This window comes from Rhinoderma darwinii, chromosome 3 (genome assembly GCF_050947455.1).
Source record: "Rhinoderma darwinii isolate aRhiDar2 chromosome 3, aRhiDar2.hap1, whole genome shotgun sequence".
Classification (NCBI taxonomy): Eukaryota; Metazoa; Chordata; class Amphibia; order Anura; family Rhinodermatidae; genus Rhinoderma; species Rhinoderma darwinii.
Window position 1 is genome coordinate 398,279,420 of NC_134689.1, and position 19,414 is coordinate 398,298,833.

At 45.7% G+C, this 19,414-nt stretch overlaps 1 protein-coding gene across 4 annotated transcripts; it reads left to right on the top strand.

Moving 5' to 3' along the window:
- Positions 1-3,208: 3,208 nt before the first annotated feature.
- On the top strand, positions 3,209-18,647 carry ZNF653 (zinc finger protein 653). 4 transcript variants are annotated; one of them, XM_075859052.1, is made up of 9 exons: positions 3,209-3,502; positions 4,005-4,048; positions 4,272-4,469; positions 4,687-5,106; positions 6,778-6,949; positions 7,403-7,511; positions 8,588-8,702; positions 8,779-8,878; positions 13,821-18,647. In XM_075859052.1, the coding sequence occupies exons 1-9, from the start codon at positions 3,222-3,224 to the stop codon at positions 13,996-13,998; spliced, it is 1,617 nt and encodes a 538-aa protein (XP_075715167.1). In that variant the 5' UTR covers positions 3,209-3,221; the 3' UTR covers positions 13,999-18,647. The 4 variants fall into 4 exon arrangements, with proteins under 4 accessions (XP_075715167.1, XP_075715168.1, XP_075715169.1 ...); XM_075859053.1 differs by having other exon boundaries at positions 3,209-3,355; XM_075859054.1 differs by having other exon boundaries at positions 3,209-3,326.
- The last annotated feature ends 767 nt before the right edge of the window (positions 18,648-19,414 follow it).

The window sequence follows — 19,414 nt, forward strand, 5'->3', positions numbered from 1 at the left end:
TCTAATTTATAATATTTCCCATTTCTGGTCACTAGATGGAGCTATTCCCAAAATTGCAGCATTGCAAAATTGGGTGAAAAGCCCTCGCTCTAGTGAGCTCTCAGCATCCCCCCCCTCCTTTATCCTGGCTAGTGCCGGGATAAACGAGGGGTTTGAACGGTGTAACCTCCTACACTGTGTGTCGCCATTTTTTGAGCTAACACACAGTGTAGTAGGTTTACATACAGTAGTAAACACACACAAACACGGAACATACATTGAAATCTCTTACCTGCTCCTGCCGCCGTGGCTCCCTCCGGCCCGTCCGCTCCGTCTGCTGCCGCTGGTCCAAGTGCACAAGTCCGGAAGCCGCGACCGGAAGTAGTAATATTACTGTCCGGCCGCGACTTCCGGTCCACAGGAAAATGGCGCCGGACGGCGCCAATTTCAAATTGGACTGTGTGGGAGCGGCGCATGCGCAGTTCCCACACAGACGCCGTACACACAAGTGAATGGGACGGGAGCCGTTCGCAGTCCCTATGGGACTGTAGCTGCCGTATTCCATGTCTGTATGTGTCGTTAATCGACACATACAGAAATGGAACAAAAAATGGCAGCCCCCATAGGGGAGAAAAAGTGTAAAAATAAGAAAAAGTAAAACACAAACACACAAATATATATAAACGTTTTTAATAAAGCACTAACATCTTTAACATATAAAAAAATAATTTGTGATGACACTGTTCCTTTAAGGCCCAATGCACACGAACATGCTTTTGCGGCTGCAATTCCCCCGAAAATCCACTAGAGAATTGCGGCCCCATTCATTCCTATGGGACCATGCCCACGACCGTGGTTTCCGCGTTCCGTGCATGGCCCAGGAGCCCGGAACGCAGAAAGAACGGGCATGTCTTATTACGGCCTTGTTCAGCGGTCCAGGCTCATAGCAAATAATGGCCGCGGCTAAGTGCGCGGCTTGCGGCTGACACTCCACGCCCGGCCGACCTGAAAATCACAGCCATGCACATGGCTACGGTCGTGTGCATGAGGTCTAACCCTGCAGGTGTGTGCACTCGATGTAGAGTGAAAATGGGATTTTTTTCCATAGATATGCCAATATGTGGTACCCAGCTTGTGCCACCATAACAAGACTGCTCTCTAAGGGTATGTGCACACTAATTACGTCCGTAATTGACGGACGTATTTCGGCCGCAAGTCCCGGACCGAACACAGTGCAAGGAGCCGGGCTCCTAGCATCATACTTATGTACGATGCTAGAAGTCCCTGCCTCGCTGCAGGACAACTGTCCCGTACTGTAAACATGATTATACTACGGGACAGTTGTCCTGCAGCAAGGCAGGGACTCCTAGCGTCGTACATAAGTATGATGCTAGGAGCCCGGCTCCCTGCACTGTGTTCGGTCCGGGACTTGCGGCCGAAATACGTCTGTCAATTACGGACGTAATTAGTGTGTGTGCACATACCCTAATTATTATGCTGTGTTTCCCGGTTGTAGAAACACCCTACATGGGGCACTAATCTTTTGTCTGGACATTCGACCAGGCTCAGGAGTGAAAGAGCACCATGTGAAATTGAGGCCTACTGGAGACACACACCCCAAAAATTGTTAAAAGGGTTCTCCCGGGTATGACGATGCCATATATGTGGAAGTAAATTGCTGTTTGGGCACACTGTAGGGCTCAGAAGGGAGGGAGCGCCACTTGGCTTTTGGAGCGTGGATTTTGCTTGGTAGTAGTTTGGTTTTGAGTATTACTGGTATTTCAGTTTATAATGTGGGGGTACATGTGAGCTGGGCAGAGTACACCAGGGGCATAGTCAGGTGGTATAATAATGGGGTAAAATAATCCATAGATGTGTGTTACGCTGTGAGGCAATCCTTTCTGCACAGGCCAGTGTTGCATTGATAAATGGTGGTCCCTCCCCTCCCTAATTTTAGGGCCTTGATAATTTGCCTCTTGAAACAGAAGAAATGTTCCCCTCGGGCACAACTGCATATTTTTTATTTCCTGACTTATTGGAGCCATAACTAATTGTATTTTTTCATAGACGTAGTGGTATGAGGGCTGTTTTTTGCGAGACGAGACGAACCTATAGTTTTTATAGGTACCATTTGCCACTTTTTATTTAAATTTTTGTAGGGCAAAGTGACCAAAAACTCGAAATTCTGGCATTGTTTTTTATGGGTTATTTTCTTACGCCGGTCACCGCGTGGAATAAATAACATATGTTTATAGTTTAGGTCGTGGCGATACCCAATATGTATGTTTTTGTTTGTTTTTTTTCCAATAATATAGGACTTGATCAGGGAAAAGTGCGATTGTTTTTTATTTTATTACTTGAAACTTATATTATATTTTTCACTTTTTTTTTTTGTTTTTTTTTACACTTTCCTTTAGTCCCACTAGGGGACTTGAAGGTCCAACTGCCAGATTTTTTTTCTAATACATTGCACTACCCATGTATGAGATCTGTCAGTCATTCACATCACATCAATATTACACTGCTCAACAGCCCTACCACTTTATAATGGGAGCATGGCCCACGAATGCAGGCAGCCAGGCGTGCCCGTAATTACGGACCGTGATTATGGGCGCGATCTCGTGCATGGGGAAAGAGACGAGAGGGAATCGGAGCAACAATGAGAGTTTTGGCTGTTTCCACAGTAAAAAAAGGGCCGATTCTGGAGATGTTTTTGAGGTGACAGGGCTGGCGTCAGCACCCGGGGTGATGTCAGGAGGACAGAAGGCGTCCCAGGCAGAACGCTACAAGCAGCTCTGCTCTGGAACTCAGTCTCTGGGGAAGCCCCTGACATCACTGTCCATATATGGACAGTGATGTCAGGGGCAGAGCAGTGTCCCAGGCAGAGTGCTAGTAGCGCTCTAACCAGGACTGTGGCACTGTGTGGCACTGTCTACAGAGGGAACTAAATTTATGGGGGTACAAACTGGGGGCCTAACTTCTATATGAGGGTAAAAAACGGGGCCTAATGTTTTTATGGGGAAAAAAGTGACGTTTTACTGCCGCTGTGAGTAGATAGAAGATAAGAGATAGATATTAGATAGATGGTAGATAAATATAGAGGATATAAGAGAGATTATAGATAGATATGAGGTGGATATTTCATTACAGACATGCTTCCCGAGGTTGGTGTGTGTACTGGGCAGCGCTGTCCGTGTCAATAAAGTTTGCTGTAGCTCGGCGGTGACGTAAGCAGCGGTAAGATGGCGGCCCCTGCGATAGAGACTCCCGGGTCGGAAGAAGAAGAAGAAGATGACGACCTCGGGAAGAAGGTGCGGGGCAGGCCGCGGCTTAATGATATGGACCGGGTGAGGCGGCGGTTGGAGTCCCGGAAGAAGTATGACTGCCGGAGAGTGTACCTGGGAGAGGCGCATGGGGCCTGGGTGCTGAGGAGGGACAGAGGCGGCGGGGACAGCACCGGAGAGGCCTGGAGCGATGCCCGGTTGGCTGCCCATCTACTGTCCTTAGAGACGGGGTGCCAAGGGTGAGGCTGCGCTTCTCTTTCTGTCTTATCTCGCCATAGGCTGCTGGGAAACTACAACTCCCAGCATGCCCTGGTAGGTTTAGGCTGTCAGGGTATGCTGGGATTTGTAGTTTCACAATGAGCTACAGGTTCCAGAGTTATTCTCTACAGACCTGTACACAGTGGGGGTTTTGTTCCCAATGTGCTGGTCCATTGGGGCGCCAGACACACGAGATAATTTGCTGGTTCACTTTCAGTCACCACTAGAGGGCGCTTAGTGCGAACGATTTGTACATTGAACTCCATAAGAAAACAATATTCCGTAAACTCATGAGCTCCCTCTAGTGGTGACTGGTGGATGTTGGTCTAAAAGAGACACACACACTGCAAAATATCAGCAAGCATAGCATTACAAAGTCATTGCTGCAGAATATACTATAGTAATAATGATTCTGCTTAAGACTTCTCATAATAACGGATCAGTGATGTTACTTACACTGTGGACCCCTCTCGTGTGTTGCAGGAAGCCGGACGGTGATCTCCAGCTGAACCCACCGCACCGGACAAGTACGTGACTATCTCTCTCATCCTCACCTGTAGAACTACAGCTCCCAGCATGCCTTATAGCAGGATATTGAGATCTGTAGTTGTCACCTGCCCTTCTAATATAAGCTTATATGGGCTATTAGTGGGGTTTTGAGGTTTAGTTCCACTGCTGGGCACCCCACACCCCACCACAATGGACAAGTGCCCCCCTGCACTGGCAGCTCACGGCCTCCCTCTCTTCCAGGACAGAAGCGCTGTGTGAACAATCTGCTCAGCTTAGTGACCTGGTATTATGACCACAAGAGCCACTGTCCTTATGAGCCCACCCTCTCCGAGCTAGATACCCGGCACCCCCTGTATAACACAGCCGTGTGGCAATGCCAGGCCGGGCACCACTTCTTTCAAGATCTTCGGTGTCCCTTGAAGACTCTAAATCATAAAGGTAAGAAAGCTGCAAATTATACAAGGTGTCTACTATTAGATAAGACAATAGGATACATCCAGGGGAGTGCGGAGGTTGGGGTCGCACCTGAGACTCAGATTATGCCTCTTGGTGCTAACTGGCATTGATTTCAAGATCATGCAGAGCTGCAGTGTAAAGAATGGGGGAGGCATGAGCGGATTGTATCAGCATGTGATTTGTCCACCTTTCCTCACAGTGTGTGAAGATGAAGTAAGCTCCGATGATTCCTTATCCAGACCGGCACCCTTGATCCATGTTTCCGAGATCTGTCATGAGAATGATCAGCCGATCCACACTCTTTACTCCGAGAGCATGACCGATGGAGAAGAGCAGTGCACGGAGGAGACGGTGGTGTGTGTCCCTGTGGGGCCAGGAGCAGAAAGCCTCTTTGAAGGCGTCACCCAGGAAGCTCTGGGACAGGTGGTGGCTGCTGCCAGCTGCCCCTCGCAGGTCATTATCATCGCTGGGCCTGGATACGAGGCATTGGCAGCGGAAGGAATCCGGCTAGATGTTAGCGGTGATGACGGTGCGTGTACGACACTAGAGGCAGTGTCTGCATTCACACAGACTGTGTCCATGGACCAGGATGAAGACAGCAGTGATGGGGTGCTGACAGGTAACAATATGGACAGAGACATTGGGCAGCCAGCCGGATATGTAATATCCCCCTTTAAAAAATAAAATAAAAAGTGCACTTCCCCTTTAAGTCCTTGAATAGTTCTCAGCTGTCTTAGTTATAGCTGGGTGACAATCACTATGGCTGCCACAGAGGTAGTCACCCAGCTTTTCCAGACTTTGAAATAGCAAATCAGTCTATTTAAGCAGGAGAGGTTTTGCTGCATGTTGTGAAGTTATGATGTTCAGGGCTGCTGGAAAGCTGGGTGATCAGTCTTGTGGTTGTGTTTGGTTTTTCTAAGAATTGCCTGGACTAAATTTGCATAACTTGATAGAAAAGGACATCTGAAGGAGGTATTGTAGCTGGTATTGAAAGGAGTTGTCCTGTCTGGGCTGCCCCTTTTCTAATTGAGGCCCTGCTGTTATCAGGATAGGAAGCTTTGGAATGCCATGACACGCTGAGTCATCCAAAGCCTAGAACTAGAATGGGTCCCGAACATAAGACCCACCATACATGACGTCTTTAAACCGTAATAGGACGTATTTACAGGGGTTGTCCTAATGGAGTGGCATATATACATTACTTGTCCTGTACATCCTGTATTATAATCCAGAGCTGCACTCACTATTCTGCTGGTGGAGTCACTGTGTACATACAATACATTACTTATCCTGTACTGATCCCGAGTTACATCCTGTATTATACTCCAGAGCTGCACTCACTGTTCTGCTGGTGGAGTCACTATGTACTTACATTACTTCTCCTGTACTGATCCTGAATTATATCCTGTATTATACTCCAGAGCTGCACTCACTATTCTGCTGGTGGAGTGACTGTGTACATACATTACTTATCCTGTACTGATCCAGAGTTACAGCCTGTATTATACTCCAGAGCTGCACTCACTATACTGCTGGAGTCACTGTGTACAAACATTACATTACTTATCCTGTACTGATCCAGACTTACATCCTGTATTATACTCCAGAGCTGCACTCACTATTCTGCTGGTGAAGTCACTGTGTACATATATTACATTACTTATCCTGTACTGATCCTGAGTTACAGCCTGTATTATACTCCAGAGCTGCACTCACTATTCTGCTGGTGGAGTCACTGTGTACATACATTACTTATCCTGTACTGATCCTGAGTTACAGCCTGTATTATACTCCAGAGCTGCACTCACTATTCTGCTAGTTGTCATTGGAAACTGTCAAAAACCCTGTCACCCCTAACAGCTGAGCGGAGCTTTTGTCATTCCTTTTATCATATCATTATTATTCCCTTTTGTCATATCAGAATACTGTACAGTGCCTGGTGTAAAGACTACACTTCCCAGAATGCAAATCGCCAGAACCAGCTCTGTGCAGACACTGATCAAGCAGGGGGTTGTGAGATTTCAGATCTATCTAGCTCCAAAGTGGATGGGACACTTTACAGTCACCCTTTAGGTGTAAGCTCACAGGCGCTCGCTGATAGCGTCACAAGTGGATTCCCCCCTTTAAAGATACAGACAATGGGACAATATGCAATCTGAAATATCCTCCTCTCGTTCCAGATTGACACGACCAGGAGCGAGATATGTAATTGTCTGTTCCTCTCAGCGCAGGTGACAGTCATGTATGTTGGGTAGACTCAGTGAGTTTGTCCCTCTGTACTTCCATCTAGAGGAGAACGTGCTCTACACCCTGCAAGCAGAGCAGTCTGAGCTGGTGGAAGACCAGGGAGTAATACTAGCTACCCCGATACCTGTGCCCACTTCCATGGAGGGACCGGTTGGACGAGTGGCCCTGGAGGGTGGGAAGTGCCATGTGCAGCAAGTCGCCAAGGAACCGGAGAAGTAAGTGTGCAACGCTGCCTGGACATGCTACTGCTTGGGGAAATCGGTTTCTTAAAGGGGTATTCCCATCTTTAGACACTTCTGGGACCCGCACCTATCTCCTGCATGGGGTTTCCCCTACCCAAACACAGTGTAGGTGTAGGGTAAAGCAATAAAATGGGTGCTCCACCTGAAATCCTGGTCCCGAGCGCTGTCCGGCCTCCTTAACCCTTAGCTGAAGATCTGCGGGTTGTAAGAGCGGCTGATTGCGAGGAGCGCGCTACTAGACAACACTATAGAAAAGGTTGTAGTTGTTAGGCCGTGTCCATAGCAACCAGTCTGTGTCACATGACCACTAATCACAGCTGAATCTCATCCTGCACTATTAATCAGATTTTTCTAATTAAAATAAAAATTAAAAAATTGTTGGAGAATAATTGTAACTTTTTTTTTTTCCTTTTTGTGTTATTACAGAAAGAGGAATCGACGCTCTCGGGTGGCAGATGCTGATGGGGTCCCGGAGATGTTCCACTGTCCGTATGAGGGGTGCGCTCAGGTGTATACTGCGCTCAACAGCTTCCAGGTACGTACGCTCTCTGGTCCAGAATAAAACGGACGCTCATTTCTCCTCTCGTTGCCCCCCCAGTGGTACTGATCCCTTCCAGCCCGATCCAGTATGAATGTCTAGTCCACACCGGTCATTTATTTAGTTCCACAGGTATTAGGACATGTTTTAGGTCCCGTCCCCCCCGCATACACATTGGTTTGGTGGCGGATTCCTAATCTAAGCCATTTCTAAGGTTTGTATAATAAAAAGTTATACGGTTTTACAATTTACATTCGGTATCGATTTCTCATAGTTTAAGATCTCTGCTTGCTGTCAATCAATAGGAACTTTCGTTGTTTACTTCCAGGGGATGAAAATCTGCACTGGTCATGTGATATCACAGGTGCTGGGATCGTTGGCTCTGATCGACTGTAACGAGCCAGACAGATTTTCGCCGCTGGAAGTAATCCGTGAAAGTTTATTTTGGTTGACAGCAAGCAGTGATCTTGAAAACTGAGGAATTGATACAGAAAGTAATTTGGAAAATTGTACAGCGTTTTATTACAAAAAAGAATAAGCTTGAATTTGATGAAGGCGAATAAACCCTTTTTGCTTTCACAACATTTTTTTACGTTTTGGACACGAACAAATAAAATCGTAATTGAAAAAAAAAACATTGTTACCCCCAAATACAGGTGTAACCATGTACCCTAAAATACACATGTAATATATCAACATTTACGGTAGACAATGACGATCACGAATAAAAGGTCTATTTTAGGGTAAAACTAGATTACCAGAAACAAATAGCTGAAAAGTTAAAAAAAAAAGTATAATTTTTTTTTTTACTATTATTTTCAAAGTATAAGCTTAAAAATTCAAAAATAGCAAAAGGGATGTGTATAAAAAAAAAAGTCGCAAAAATCACGTCGCTAGCCCCATAAATAAAGTTATAACGTTTAACATGTGCTAAAAATGGCAAAACGGAGTCTGGTCCTCGAAGGCTCAAAACAGCCCGGCCCTGAACAGGTTAAACTTGTATTAATCTGATGCCAAGATGACGTCTCCACGCCTGGCGCAATGGCTGGTGCTGATTTTGTGTCTCTCCTCAGAACCACGTGAATTTAGTTCACAGAAAAGGCAAAACCAAAGTGTGTCCGGAGGCCGGCTGCGGGAAGAAGTTCTACCTGTCCAATCACTTGCGCCGTCACATGATCATACACACGGGTAAGTGCTGCTACGGGGCAGGGAGAGGCTGGAGCAGACGAGCCCCCTGATCTGACTTCTCTCTCCCTCCACAAAGGCGTCCGAGAATTCATCTGCGAGACTTGCGGCAAATCGTTCAAAAGGAAAAGTCACTTGGAAGTCCACCGGAGAACACACACCGGGGAGACCCCCTTACAGTAAGAAGCCTTTCTCCCTGGGCATAGTTCAGACCTGCAGCGTTACCTGGGATCAGTGAGCGTTGTGTGTGGTTAATAAGCCCATGGAACACATGGCCCAATGCCATATAAGTGGGTCACAGCAGTGCCGCCTATTGCCATTGGTCAGTGCGCATGACACGTGGCGCCCAATACGGCTGCTGTTAGCCAGATCCGCAACAAAGGGCAGAAAGTGCAGTGAGTGTCTCTCAATGCATTCCTATGGGAGCCAGAACGAGGCCAGAACGAGGCTCCATAGGAATGCATTGAGAGCCTGAAAAGCAGCGAATCCAGATCAGAATGAAGATCACGTGAGCGGCGCTGCACCCGAAAACCGACAAGATGCAATAAAAAATGAATAAAGTGGAGTGCTCCTTTAACCCCTTAATGACCAGCCTATTTTAGACCTTAATGACCAAGCCATTTTTTACGTTTTTCCATCGTCGCATTCCAAGAGCTATAACCTTTTTTATTTTTGCGTCGACATGGCTGTATAAGGGCTTGTTTTTTGCGGGACAAGTTGTATTTTTTATTAGCACCATTTTTAGGTACATATTATTTATTCATTAACTTTTATTAACTTTTTTTTGGGGGGGAATAGAAAAATATCTGAAATTTCGCCACTCTTTTTCGCGTCTTAAATCTACGCCGTTTACTGTGTGATATAAATAACACAATAACTTTATTCAGCGGGTTGTTACGATTGCAACGATACCAAATTTGTATAGCTTTTGTATGTTTTACTACTTATACACAGTAAAAACGCTTTTTTTTCAAAATTATTTGTTTTTGTCTCTCCATATTTGAAGAGCCGTAACGGTTTTATTTTTTCGCCGATGCGGTTGTATGAGGGCTTTTTTTTTTGCGGGAAGACTTGTAGTTTTTATTGGTACCAGTTTGGTGTAGATGCGACTTTTTGATCACTTTTTATCACATTTTTTTAAAGTCAGGATTCACAGAAAACAGCAATTTTTCCGTCGTTTTTGATTTAATTTTTTACGGCGTTCACCATGCGGGTTACATAGTTAGTACGGCTGAAAAAAGACACATGTCCATCAAGTTCAACCAAGGGATGGGAAAAGGGAAGGAAAAATTTCTACACATAGGAGCTAATATTTTTTTGTTCTAGGAAATTATCTAACCCTTTTTTAAAGCCATCTCCTGTCCCTGCTGTGACGGCTCCTGCGGTGACTATTCCATAGATTCACAGTTCTCACAGTAAAGAAGGCTTGTCGCCTCTGCAGGTTGAACCTTTTTTTCTCCAGACGGAGGGAGTGCCCCCTTGTTTTTTGAGGGGGTTTTACAAGGAACAGGATTTCACCATATTTTTTGTATGTGCCATTCATATATTTATATAAGTTAATCATGTCCCCCCTTAGTCGTCTTTTTTCAAGGCTAAATAGGTTTAATTCTTTCAATCTTTCCTTATAACTTAGATTCTCCATGCCCCTTATTAGCTTCGTTGCTCTTCTTTGTATTTTTTCCAACTCCAGGGCATCCTTTCTATGAACTGGAGCCCAGAACTGGACTGCATATTCTAGATGGGGCCTCACTAATGCTTTGTAAAGTGGTAATATTACATCCCTGTCCCGCGAGTCCATGCCTCTTTTAATACACGACAATATCCTGCTGGCCTTTGAAGCAGCTGATTGACACTGCATGCTGTTATTGAGTTTATGATTTACAAGTACACCCAGATCCTTCTCAACAAGTGAATCCGCCAGTGTAGCGCCCCCTAGGACATATGATGCATGCAGGTTGTTGGTACCCAGATGCATAACTTTACATTTATCTACATTAAACTTCATCTGCCAAGTGGACGCCCAAACACTTAGTTTGTCTAAATCTGCCTGTAATTCATGAACATCTTCCATAGTCTGAACTATATTACATCGCTTGGTGTCATCTGCAAAAATAGAAATAGTTCTATTAATCCCATCCTCTATATCATTAATAAATAAGTTGAATAATAGTGGTCCCAGCACTGAACCCTGGGGTACACCACTTATAACCGGGGACCATTCAGAGTAGGAATCATTGACCACAACTCTCTGGATACGGTCCTTGAGCCAATTCTCAATCCAATTACAAACTATATTTTCTAAACCTATAGTCCTTAATTTACCCATTAGGCGTCTATGGGGGACAGTGTCAAATGCCTTTGCAAAGTCCAAAAACACTATATCCACAGCGGCCCCTCTGTCTAGACTTCTGCTCACCTCTTCATAAAAACAGATTAGGTTGGTTTGACAACTTCTGTCCTTAGTAAAACCGTGCTGGCTGTCACTTATAATGCTATTTATTGTCACATAATCCTGTATATAGTCCCTCAATAGCCCCTCAAACATTTTCCCCACGATGGATGTTAAGCTTACTGGTCTATAATTACCCGGGGAAGACCTAGAGCCCTTTTTGAAAATAGGCACCACATTTGCCCTGCGCCAGTCCCTTGGCACTATACCACTCATGAGAGACTCTCTAAATATTATGAAGAGGGGGACAGAAATAACTGAACTAAGCTCCTTAAGAATTCTAGGGTGTAACCCATCTGGTCCCGGGGCCTTGTGTACATTTATTTTATTTAATTTAGCTTGGACCATCTCTACATTCATCCAATTCAGTTAAATAATGTAATACATTTATAGTCGGGGTCGTTACGGACGCGGCGATACCAAATATGTGTAACTTTTTAACTTTTGTTTTTTTAATAGTAAAGCAGTTTGTGAGGGAAAAAGTGGGTTTTTCATTTTTTTTCACATTATTTTTTTATTAACTTTATTAAACTTTTTTTTCACTTTTTTACTAGTCCCACTAGGGGGCTTTAATATGCGATTCTCCGATCGCATTTATAATACACTGCAATACTTTTGTATTGCAGTGTATTACTGCCTGTCCGTTTAACACGGACAGGCATCTGCTAGGTCATGCCTCCGGCATGATCTAGCGGGCATTCGCTCCAGGCAGCCTGCGGGCCTTTATTAGGCCCCCGGCTGCCATTGGGGACACAGACACTCGGCGATCGTATCGCCGGGTGTCAGTGAGATGAGAGGGAACTCCCTCCCTCTCTCCAAAACCACTCAGATTGTGCACTGCATCTGAGGGGTTAAACGGGTGAGATCGATACTAATATCGATCTCACCCGGCAGAGCAGGGACGCCCCCAGCTGCCTCTGGCAGCTGAGAGCAGGGAGATTTGACAGCTCCCTGCTCTGTTTACTTATTCCGATGCCGCGCCGTGAAAAGTCTATGGCATCGGAATAAGGCCCGTTAGTGACCGACGTAGAAACACGATGGGCCGGTCACTAACGGGTTAAGCTTTATTAACATAAAACCAAAAAACGTCCTTTTTAGTTTGTGGCGTTCGTTATCGTTTTTATAGGAACATATAATGTTTGGAATAACTTTTTTTTTTTTATAAATATTTTTGCGAAACAGAAAAAATAAATGCAATTTCGCCGTTGTTTTTTGGGATTTGTTTTTACAGCGTTCATCGTGCGGTATAAAATGACAAGCAAACTTTATTTTACGTGTAGTTATGATTACGGCGATACCAAAATAAAACATTTTCTACTTTTCCACACTAAAGACATTTTGTGGTACATACGACTCTGTGATCACTTTTTAGTCCTGTTTTTGGGAGAAAAGATGAAGAGAAAACGGCTATTCTGGCATTTGTTGTGTTTTTTTTTTTTTTGTTTTTTTTTTACGGGTTACCATGCGAGATAAAGAGACTTTACATTTGTTAGTACAGGTTGTTACTGCTTTGCTAATGTTGTTGTTTTTTTTTGTTTGTTTTTTACAATAAGAAAACCTTGCATAAGGCCCCATGCACACGACCGCAAAAATGGAGCCATTCACTTTCATTGAACACTGACACCTTTCCGTAGCACTACGGAAGGGTGTCAGTGCCGTGGAAATGTTCCGGGAATTATGGAACATGTCTGTTCTTTCGCATTTTGTGGGCCGTGCTCCCATACTGACTGACAGCACGGCCCGAAAATGCGGCTGTCAGTCAGCGGCCGGCCGTGCCCGCAATTGCTAGCACGGTCGTGTGCATGGGGCCTTAGGGAAAAAAAATTCAAAAAAATATATTTCATTTTATATATATTTCACATTATTGACTTATTTGGCCGGGTTGTTAACAGCCTAATTAGGCGCATAGAATTGATTCAGAAAAATATATATACAATGTGATATTCAGAGAGCAAGTATACTCTGGTTGATAAGGGGGGGATGATAACATGAACAAAAGTTCATGTTAACCCTCCCCTTGGGTCATCTGAAACCATACAGGGACAGGAGGAAGATCACAGATCCTCCTCCCCCTGCACTGCTGTCAGCAGGTCCTCGACTGGTGACAGCAGTTCCCCTCCCGCTATAAACTGCTCTAGCTTGGGCTAGGTCGAGGTTCTAGCCTTTAGTAGGCTCCATGTGCAGTCTCACGGTTGCCCCAAGCTGTGCTCGTTCAAAAAGTATTGTCCTTTTCCTCCTGAACGAGCACAGCTCGGGATAATCACTAGGGGAGTTTAAAGGGGTACTTCGCTTTGGACAATCCCTACTTGTTAGAAAGGTCCCTTAATGTTGTGCTGGTCAAAATGTGTGCCCCTCCTGGGACCACCAGCGATCACCTGTTACCTATGGATTAACCTGGCAGTAAGTGTAAAATTTCCCTGCAGCGCCAACACAGGGGAAATGATGCATTACACAGTGTCCATTCATATCAGCGGGTTGTCTGTGTAATACAGGACAGGTCCTCCAGAGCGAGAGACGCTCTTTCTAACCTCTCACGACTCTGCCCAAGAGATGAGGATCCTGAACAGTGGACCCCCCTCTATTACCTCATGCATGTATACCAGTCCACCTCTGTTGAGTTTTATTTCTATTACTCTCCCGACATTGACCCCTCTTGTCTTCTGTTCCAACAGGTGTGAGGTTTGCGGTTTCCAGTGCAGGCAGCGGGCATCTCTGAACTGGCACATGAAGAAGCACGGCTCTGAGATCCAGTACAGCTTTTCCTGTGAACAGTGCGGGAAACTCTTTGAGAAACGGGAGAGCGTCAAATTCCACAAGCTGAAGAGTCACCCGGAAGGGAGAGCCACGTGAGGGAGGGTGGGGGCGCCCAGGTCACATGGCCGATTTATAAGTACTAGTGGATAGTCTGATGTCCAGAGTCTTAGATAACACCAGCCACGCGTGGGGCCCCGGGAGCCAAGATTGCTATATTTTCCAGGATTCCGCACAATAGGACAGGGAGAATCGCTCTCTCGGTATATAAACACTAGTCAGAACGCTGCTTTCTGTATAGTGAGCTATAGGGCCCCTTATTTCACGATAAGTACGGCATAAAAAAAGATGTACAGTATCGGCCGCATAATATTAGCGATACGTAAGCGCTAGTTCACACAGAGTTTTTAGGTGCTGGTTTTGATGCAGAAACCACATCAGAAATAGCGCGAAAAACTTCCGAAATCGCCTCCTGTTGATTTCAATGTGAGGCGGAGGTTTTTTTTTTCCTGCAAGCAGTAAAAACCGTGGAAAAAAGAAGCGATATGCCCTCCGGGTGTTTCAGTCTCTGACCTCGCATTGACATCAATGGGAGGCAGAGAAAGTGGTTTTCGCAGTGCAAAGTTCTGCCAGCAGGTCAAAATCTGCCTTTAAGGTTCCTGAAGAAATTTCGAGGCAGATTTTCCCACCTGCAAAAAACTGTGTGAACAGGGCCTTAAAGTATGTGCCCCCTTTTCAGATTATCTTCCTGTCATACTGAACATTTTATGCGAATTATGGCAACAAACGGTTCCTTTTAAAGAGGATGTCTCAACACAGCAACCCCTTTTTAAAAGGGAGCTGCCCGGGGATCAGCTGGGGATTTCGGAGGATGTTGTGGTCGGTCACACAGCATCCCTACAGGACATATGTAGTATTACACGGCGACGGACCTGCAAATGAACGCACAGCCTGGTCTGAATCCGTTGTAGTGGGAGCTACGCTTTCTTAAAGACTCTGCCCTGGCCAATAGAGGGGGATCCTGAGCTCCATGATGTCCATTTTACATTAGAATTTGGTATTGGCTGGTAGGGCTTGGCTTATAAGAGATAGATATATATATATACTAGTCCTCAATAAATTAGAATATCATCAAAAAGTAAATTTATTTCAGTAATTCAATTCAAAAAGTGAAACTGATATATTCTATAGATTCATTACACACAGAGGGATCGATTTCCAGCATTTTTCTCTATTAATGTTGGTGATTATGGGAACAGTTAATGAAAACCCAAAATTTAGTGTCTCAGAAAATTTGAATATTATAGAAGCCCAATTTCAAAAAAGATTTTTTTATACCGAAATGTTGTTCTACTGAAAAGTATGTCCAGTATCTGCCCTCAATACATGGTCGGGCTCCGCATGAATTACTGCATCAATGCGGCGTGGCATGGAGGCGATCAGCCTGCGGCACTGCTGAGGTGTTATCAATGCAGGTGGCATGGAGGCGATCAGCCTGTGGCACTGCTGAGGTGTTATCAATGCGGCGTGGTATGGAGGCGATCAGCCTGTGGCACTGCTGAGGTGTTATCAATGCAGGTGGCATGGAGGCGATCAGCCTGTGGCACTGCTGAGGTGTTATCGATGCGGCGTGGCATGGAGGCGATCAGCCTGTGGCACTGCTGAGGTGTTATCAATGTGGCGTGGCATGGAGGTGATCAGCCTGTGGCACTGCTGAGGTGTTATCGATGCGGCGTGGCATGGAGGCGATCACCCTTGGCACTGCTGAGGTGTTATCGATGCGGCGTGGTATGGAGGCGATCAGCCTGTGGCAGTGCTGAGGTGTTATCAATGCGGCGTGGCATGGAGGCGATCACCCTGTGGCACTGCTGAGGTGTTATCGATGTGGCGTGGCATGGAGGCGATCAGCCTGTGGCACTGCTGAGGTGTTATCAATGCGGCGTGGCATGGAGGCGATCAGCCTGTGGCACTGCTGAGGTGTTATCAATACGGTGTGGCATGGAGGCGATCAGCCTGTGGCACTGCTGAAGTGTTATCAATGCAACATGGCATGGAGGTGATCAGCCTATGGTACTGCTGAGGTGTTATCAATGCGGCGTGGCATGAAGGCGATCAGCCTGTGGCACTGCTGAGGTGTTATCAATGCGGCGTGGTATGGAGGCGATCAGCCTGTGGCACTGCTGAGGTGTTATCAATGCAGGTGGCATGGAGGCGATCAGCCTGTGGCACTGCTGAGGTGTTATCGATGCAGGTGGCATGGAGGCGATCAGCCTGTGGCACTGCTGAGGTGTTATCAATGTGGCGTGGCATGGAGGCGATCACCCTGTGGCACTGCTGAGGTGTTATCGATGCGGCGTGGCATGGAGGCGATCACCCTTGGCACTGCTGAGGTGTTATCGATGCGGCGTGGTATGGAGGCGATCAGCCTGTGGCAGTGCTGAGGTGTTATCAATGCGGCGTGGCATGGAGGCGATCACCCTGTGGCACTGCTGAGGTGTTATCGATGTGGCGTGGCATGGAGGCGATCAGCCTGTGGCACTGCTGAGGTGTTATCAATGCGGCGTGGCATGGAGGCGATCAGCCTGTGGCACTGCTGAGGTGTTATCAATACGGTGTGGCATGGAGGCGATCAGCCTGTGGCACTGCTGAAGTGTTATCAATGCAACATGGCATGGAGGTGATCAGCCTATGGTACTGCTGAGGTGTTATCAATGCGGCGTGGCATGAAGGCGATCAGCCTGTGGCACTGCTGAGGTGTTATCAATGCAGGTGGCATGGAGGCGATCAGCCTGTGGCACTGCTGAGGTGTTATCGATGCGGCGTGGCATGGAGGCGATCAGCCTGTGGCACTGCTGAGGTGTTATCAATGTGGCGTGGCATGGAGGTGATCAGCCTGTGGCACTGCTGAGGTGTTATCGATGCGGCGTGGCATGGAGGCGATCAGCCTGTGGCACTGCTGAAGTGTTATCAATGCAACATGGCATGGAGGTGATCAGCCTATGGTACTGCTGAGGTGTTATCAATGCGGCGTGGCATGAAGGCGATCAGCCTGTGGCACTGCTGAGGTGTGATCAATGCGGCGTGGCATGGAGGCGATCAGCCTGTGGCACTGCTGAGGTGTTATCAATGTGTTGTGGCATGGAGGCGATCAGCCTGTGGCACTGCTGAGGTGTTATGGAAGCCCAGGTTGCTTTGATATCGGCCTTCAGCTCGTCTGCATTGTTGGGTCTGGTGTCTCCTCTTCCTCTTGACAATACCCTATAGATTCTCTATGGGGTTTAGGTCAGGCGAGTTTGCTGGCCAATCAAGCTCAGTGATACTGTGGTTATTACACCAGGTATTGGTACTTTTGGCAGTGTGGGCAGGTGCCAAGTCCTGCTGAAACATGAAATCAGCATCTCCATAAAGCTTGTCAGCAGAGGGAAGCATGAAGTGCCGGGAAATGTCCTGCTAGACGCTGCGCTGACTCTGGACTTGATATAACACAGTGGACGAACACCAGCAGATGACACTGCTCTCCAAACCATCACTGACTGTGGAAACTTCACACTGGACCACAAGACACTTGGATTGACTCCTCTCCGCTCTTCCTCCAGACTCTGGGACTGAGATTTCCCAATGAAATGCAAAATTTACTTTCATCTGAGAACAGGACTGTGGACACTGAGCAGCGGTGTTGGTCCACTGTGTTATATCCAGTCCAGAGTCAACTTTTTGATGATATTCTAATTCATTGAAAAGGACTAATATATTGCATATCACATGTAAGGCATTACTAATCAATCCATGCAGACATTGATTTAATATCTGCTCCTGAGGGCCCTTTTAGATCCAGTGTTGAATTTACTTGTAATAACTTCTACTTTTTCTTGCAAATCTGTAAAATCTCATTTCCGCAGTAGAAATAGCAGAAATGTGGAACTGGATGTAAATTTAAAGGGAAAGTTCAGCATGAAATCAATAGTGCTGTAGCTCAAGAATTGTCACAAAATGTCCTACTTTGTTTAAAGCTAGTTTGGGATTAGTTTCCGTCACTGTTTTGCCATGACTGGATCCGATCCACTTTCGCTGCCAAATATTTGTCTCTAACCCTGAGCCGTAGTTCAACACGATAAATTAAGCTTAGCGTTTGTATAGGATTACAAAAAAATGGCTGCTCTCTTCCAGAAACACTGCCACCCATGTCCACAGGTTGTGTGTGGTATTGCATCTCATCCCCATTCACTTCTATCGAGCTGAGCTGCAATACCAAGCACAACCCATGGACAGGTGTGGCAGTGTTTCTGGAAGAAGGCAGCCATGTTTCTCTAATTCAGTAGCCCTTTAAAGCTCCACAGCCCCTTTAATTAGATTCGACATGAATTCAAGCTCACCCTCGCCCTCATGCTGCCCTCCATCAAAAACCTTTATGCTGATTTTCCCTTTCTCAATCTGTTAAGAGTAGACCTACCCTCCTCCTGAATGCATTTAGAAATTAGGAAAAAAAAAAGTAACAATTTTGCATACATTTATTTTATTTTAGCACTTTTCCTTAAATTTGCACCTCCATTCTCTTTCAAGTCCATTGTAGTTCTTTAGGACCTTAAATGTGTCTTCATCTGTTACATCAAAGCCAATAAATGTATCCTTGGCTTCAGCTCTCCTAACTTGCAGGAAGTGTTGCCAGAGGGACATTACTCTGGTGTTTCCACACTTCTGAGCGCGTGCTTACTGCATTCTTTCTATTAAAAGATACTTTATTTATTGTACCTTGGCATTGGTGTTTTCTATGAATTGTCTTCAGGATGCCACACATGATCTGGACAATGTTTGTGTACCACTAGTTTCTTGTGTGAATTCGCATAAAGCCTTATTCACACTTGCATATTTAGGCTTATATTTTGCATCTGTTTTTGTAAGCCAAATCCACAAGTTCGTCCAAAACACTAAAGAGGTGCCAATCTTTGCATTATACTTTTTTTTTCCTCTGTAGGTTCCACTTCTTCATCTGTATTTGTAAGCCAAAATCAGAACAGGCACGTGTGAATAGGGCCTTAATCTGTGTATTTTGTGGCTGGTAATGGATCTTCAGGTTGATTCTTGTTCCTGTAGATTACGTAAGACTTACTTAATCATCTTTGCCTTTCCCTGCAATTTACTGGAGTTTGCACACTGCCTGTGACATGCATGCTGCTGCACAAAGTGCAGTCAGCTGCCTCTCCTGTGTCTCTCCAGGATCTTGCTCACAATTTGGAATAATTTATGTAACTAGCTTCTGATAGATGTGATCTGGCCATGAGGGCTATGACCAATCAGAATCAGTAGATTGTCAGGTGACTTGGTCAACCAATCAGCTGCTAAATCCTATATTCTAAGAGGGCTGGACAAGTGTGTATATCTGTGACTCTGAAATCACAGTCCTGTATGGGGAGATCACAGCACAAAGCCATCAGCATAGTAAAACCTATTTTACAGATAGATAGATGTTGCCTGTGAAAATGTAGTGAAGCTCTGATGGCAGTGCTGTGATCCCTCA

Excerpts from the sequence above, each read along its gene's own strand:
- ZNF653 (XM_075859052.1), top strand. The coding sequence starts at position 3,222 with ATGGCGGCCCCTGCGATAGAGACTCCCGGGTCGGAAGAAGAAGAAGAA. Across the intron at positions 3,503-4,004 it reads TTAGAGACGGGGTGCCAAGG|GAAGCCGGACGGTGATCTCC; the intron begins GTGAGGCTGCGC and ends CGTGTGTTGCAG. Across the intron at positions 4,470-4,686 it reads GAAGACTCTAAATCATAAAG|TGTGTGAAGATGAAGTAAGC; the intron begins GTAAGAAAGCTG and ends CTTTCCTCACAG.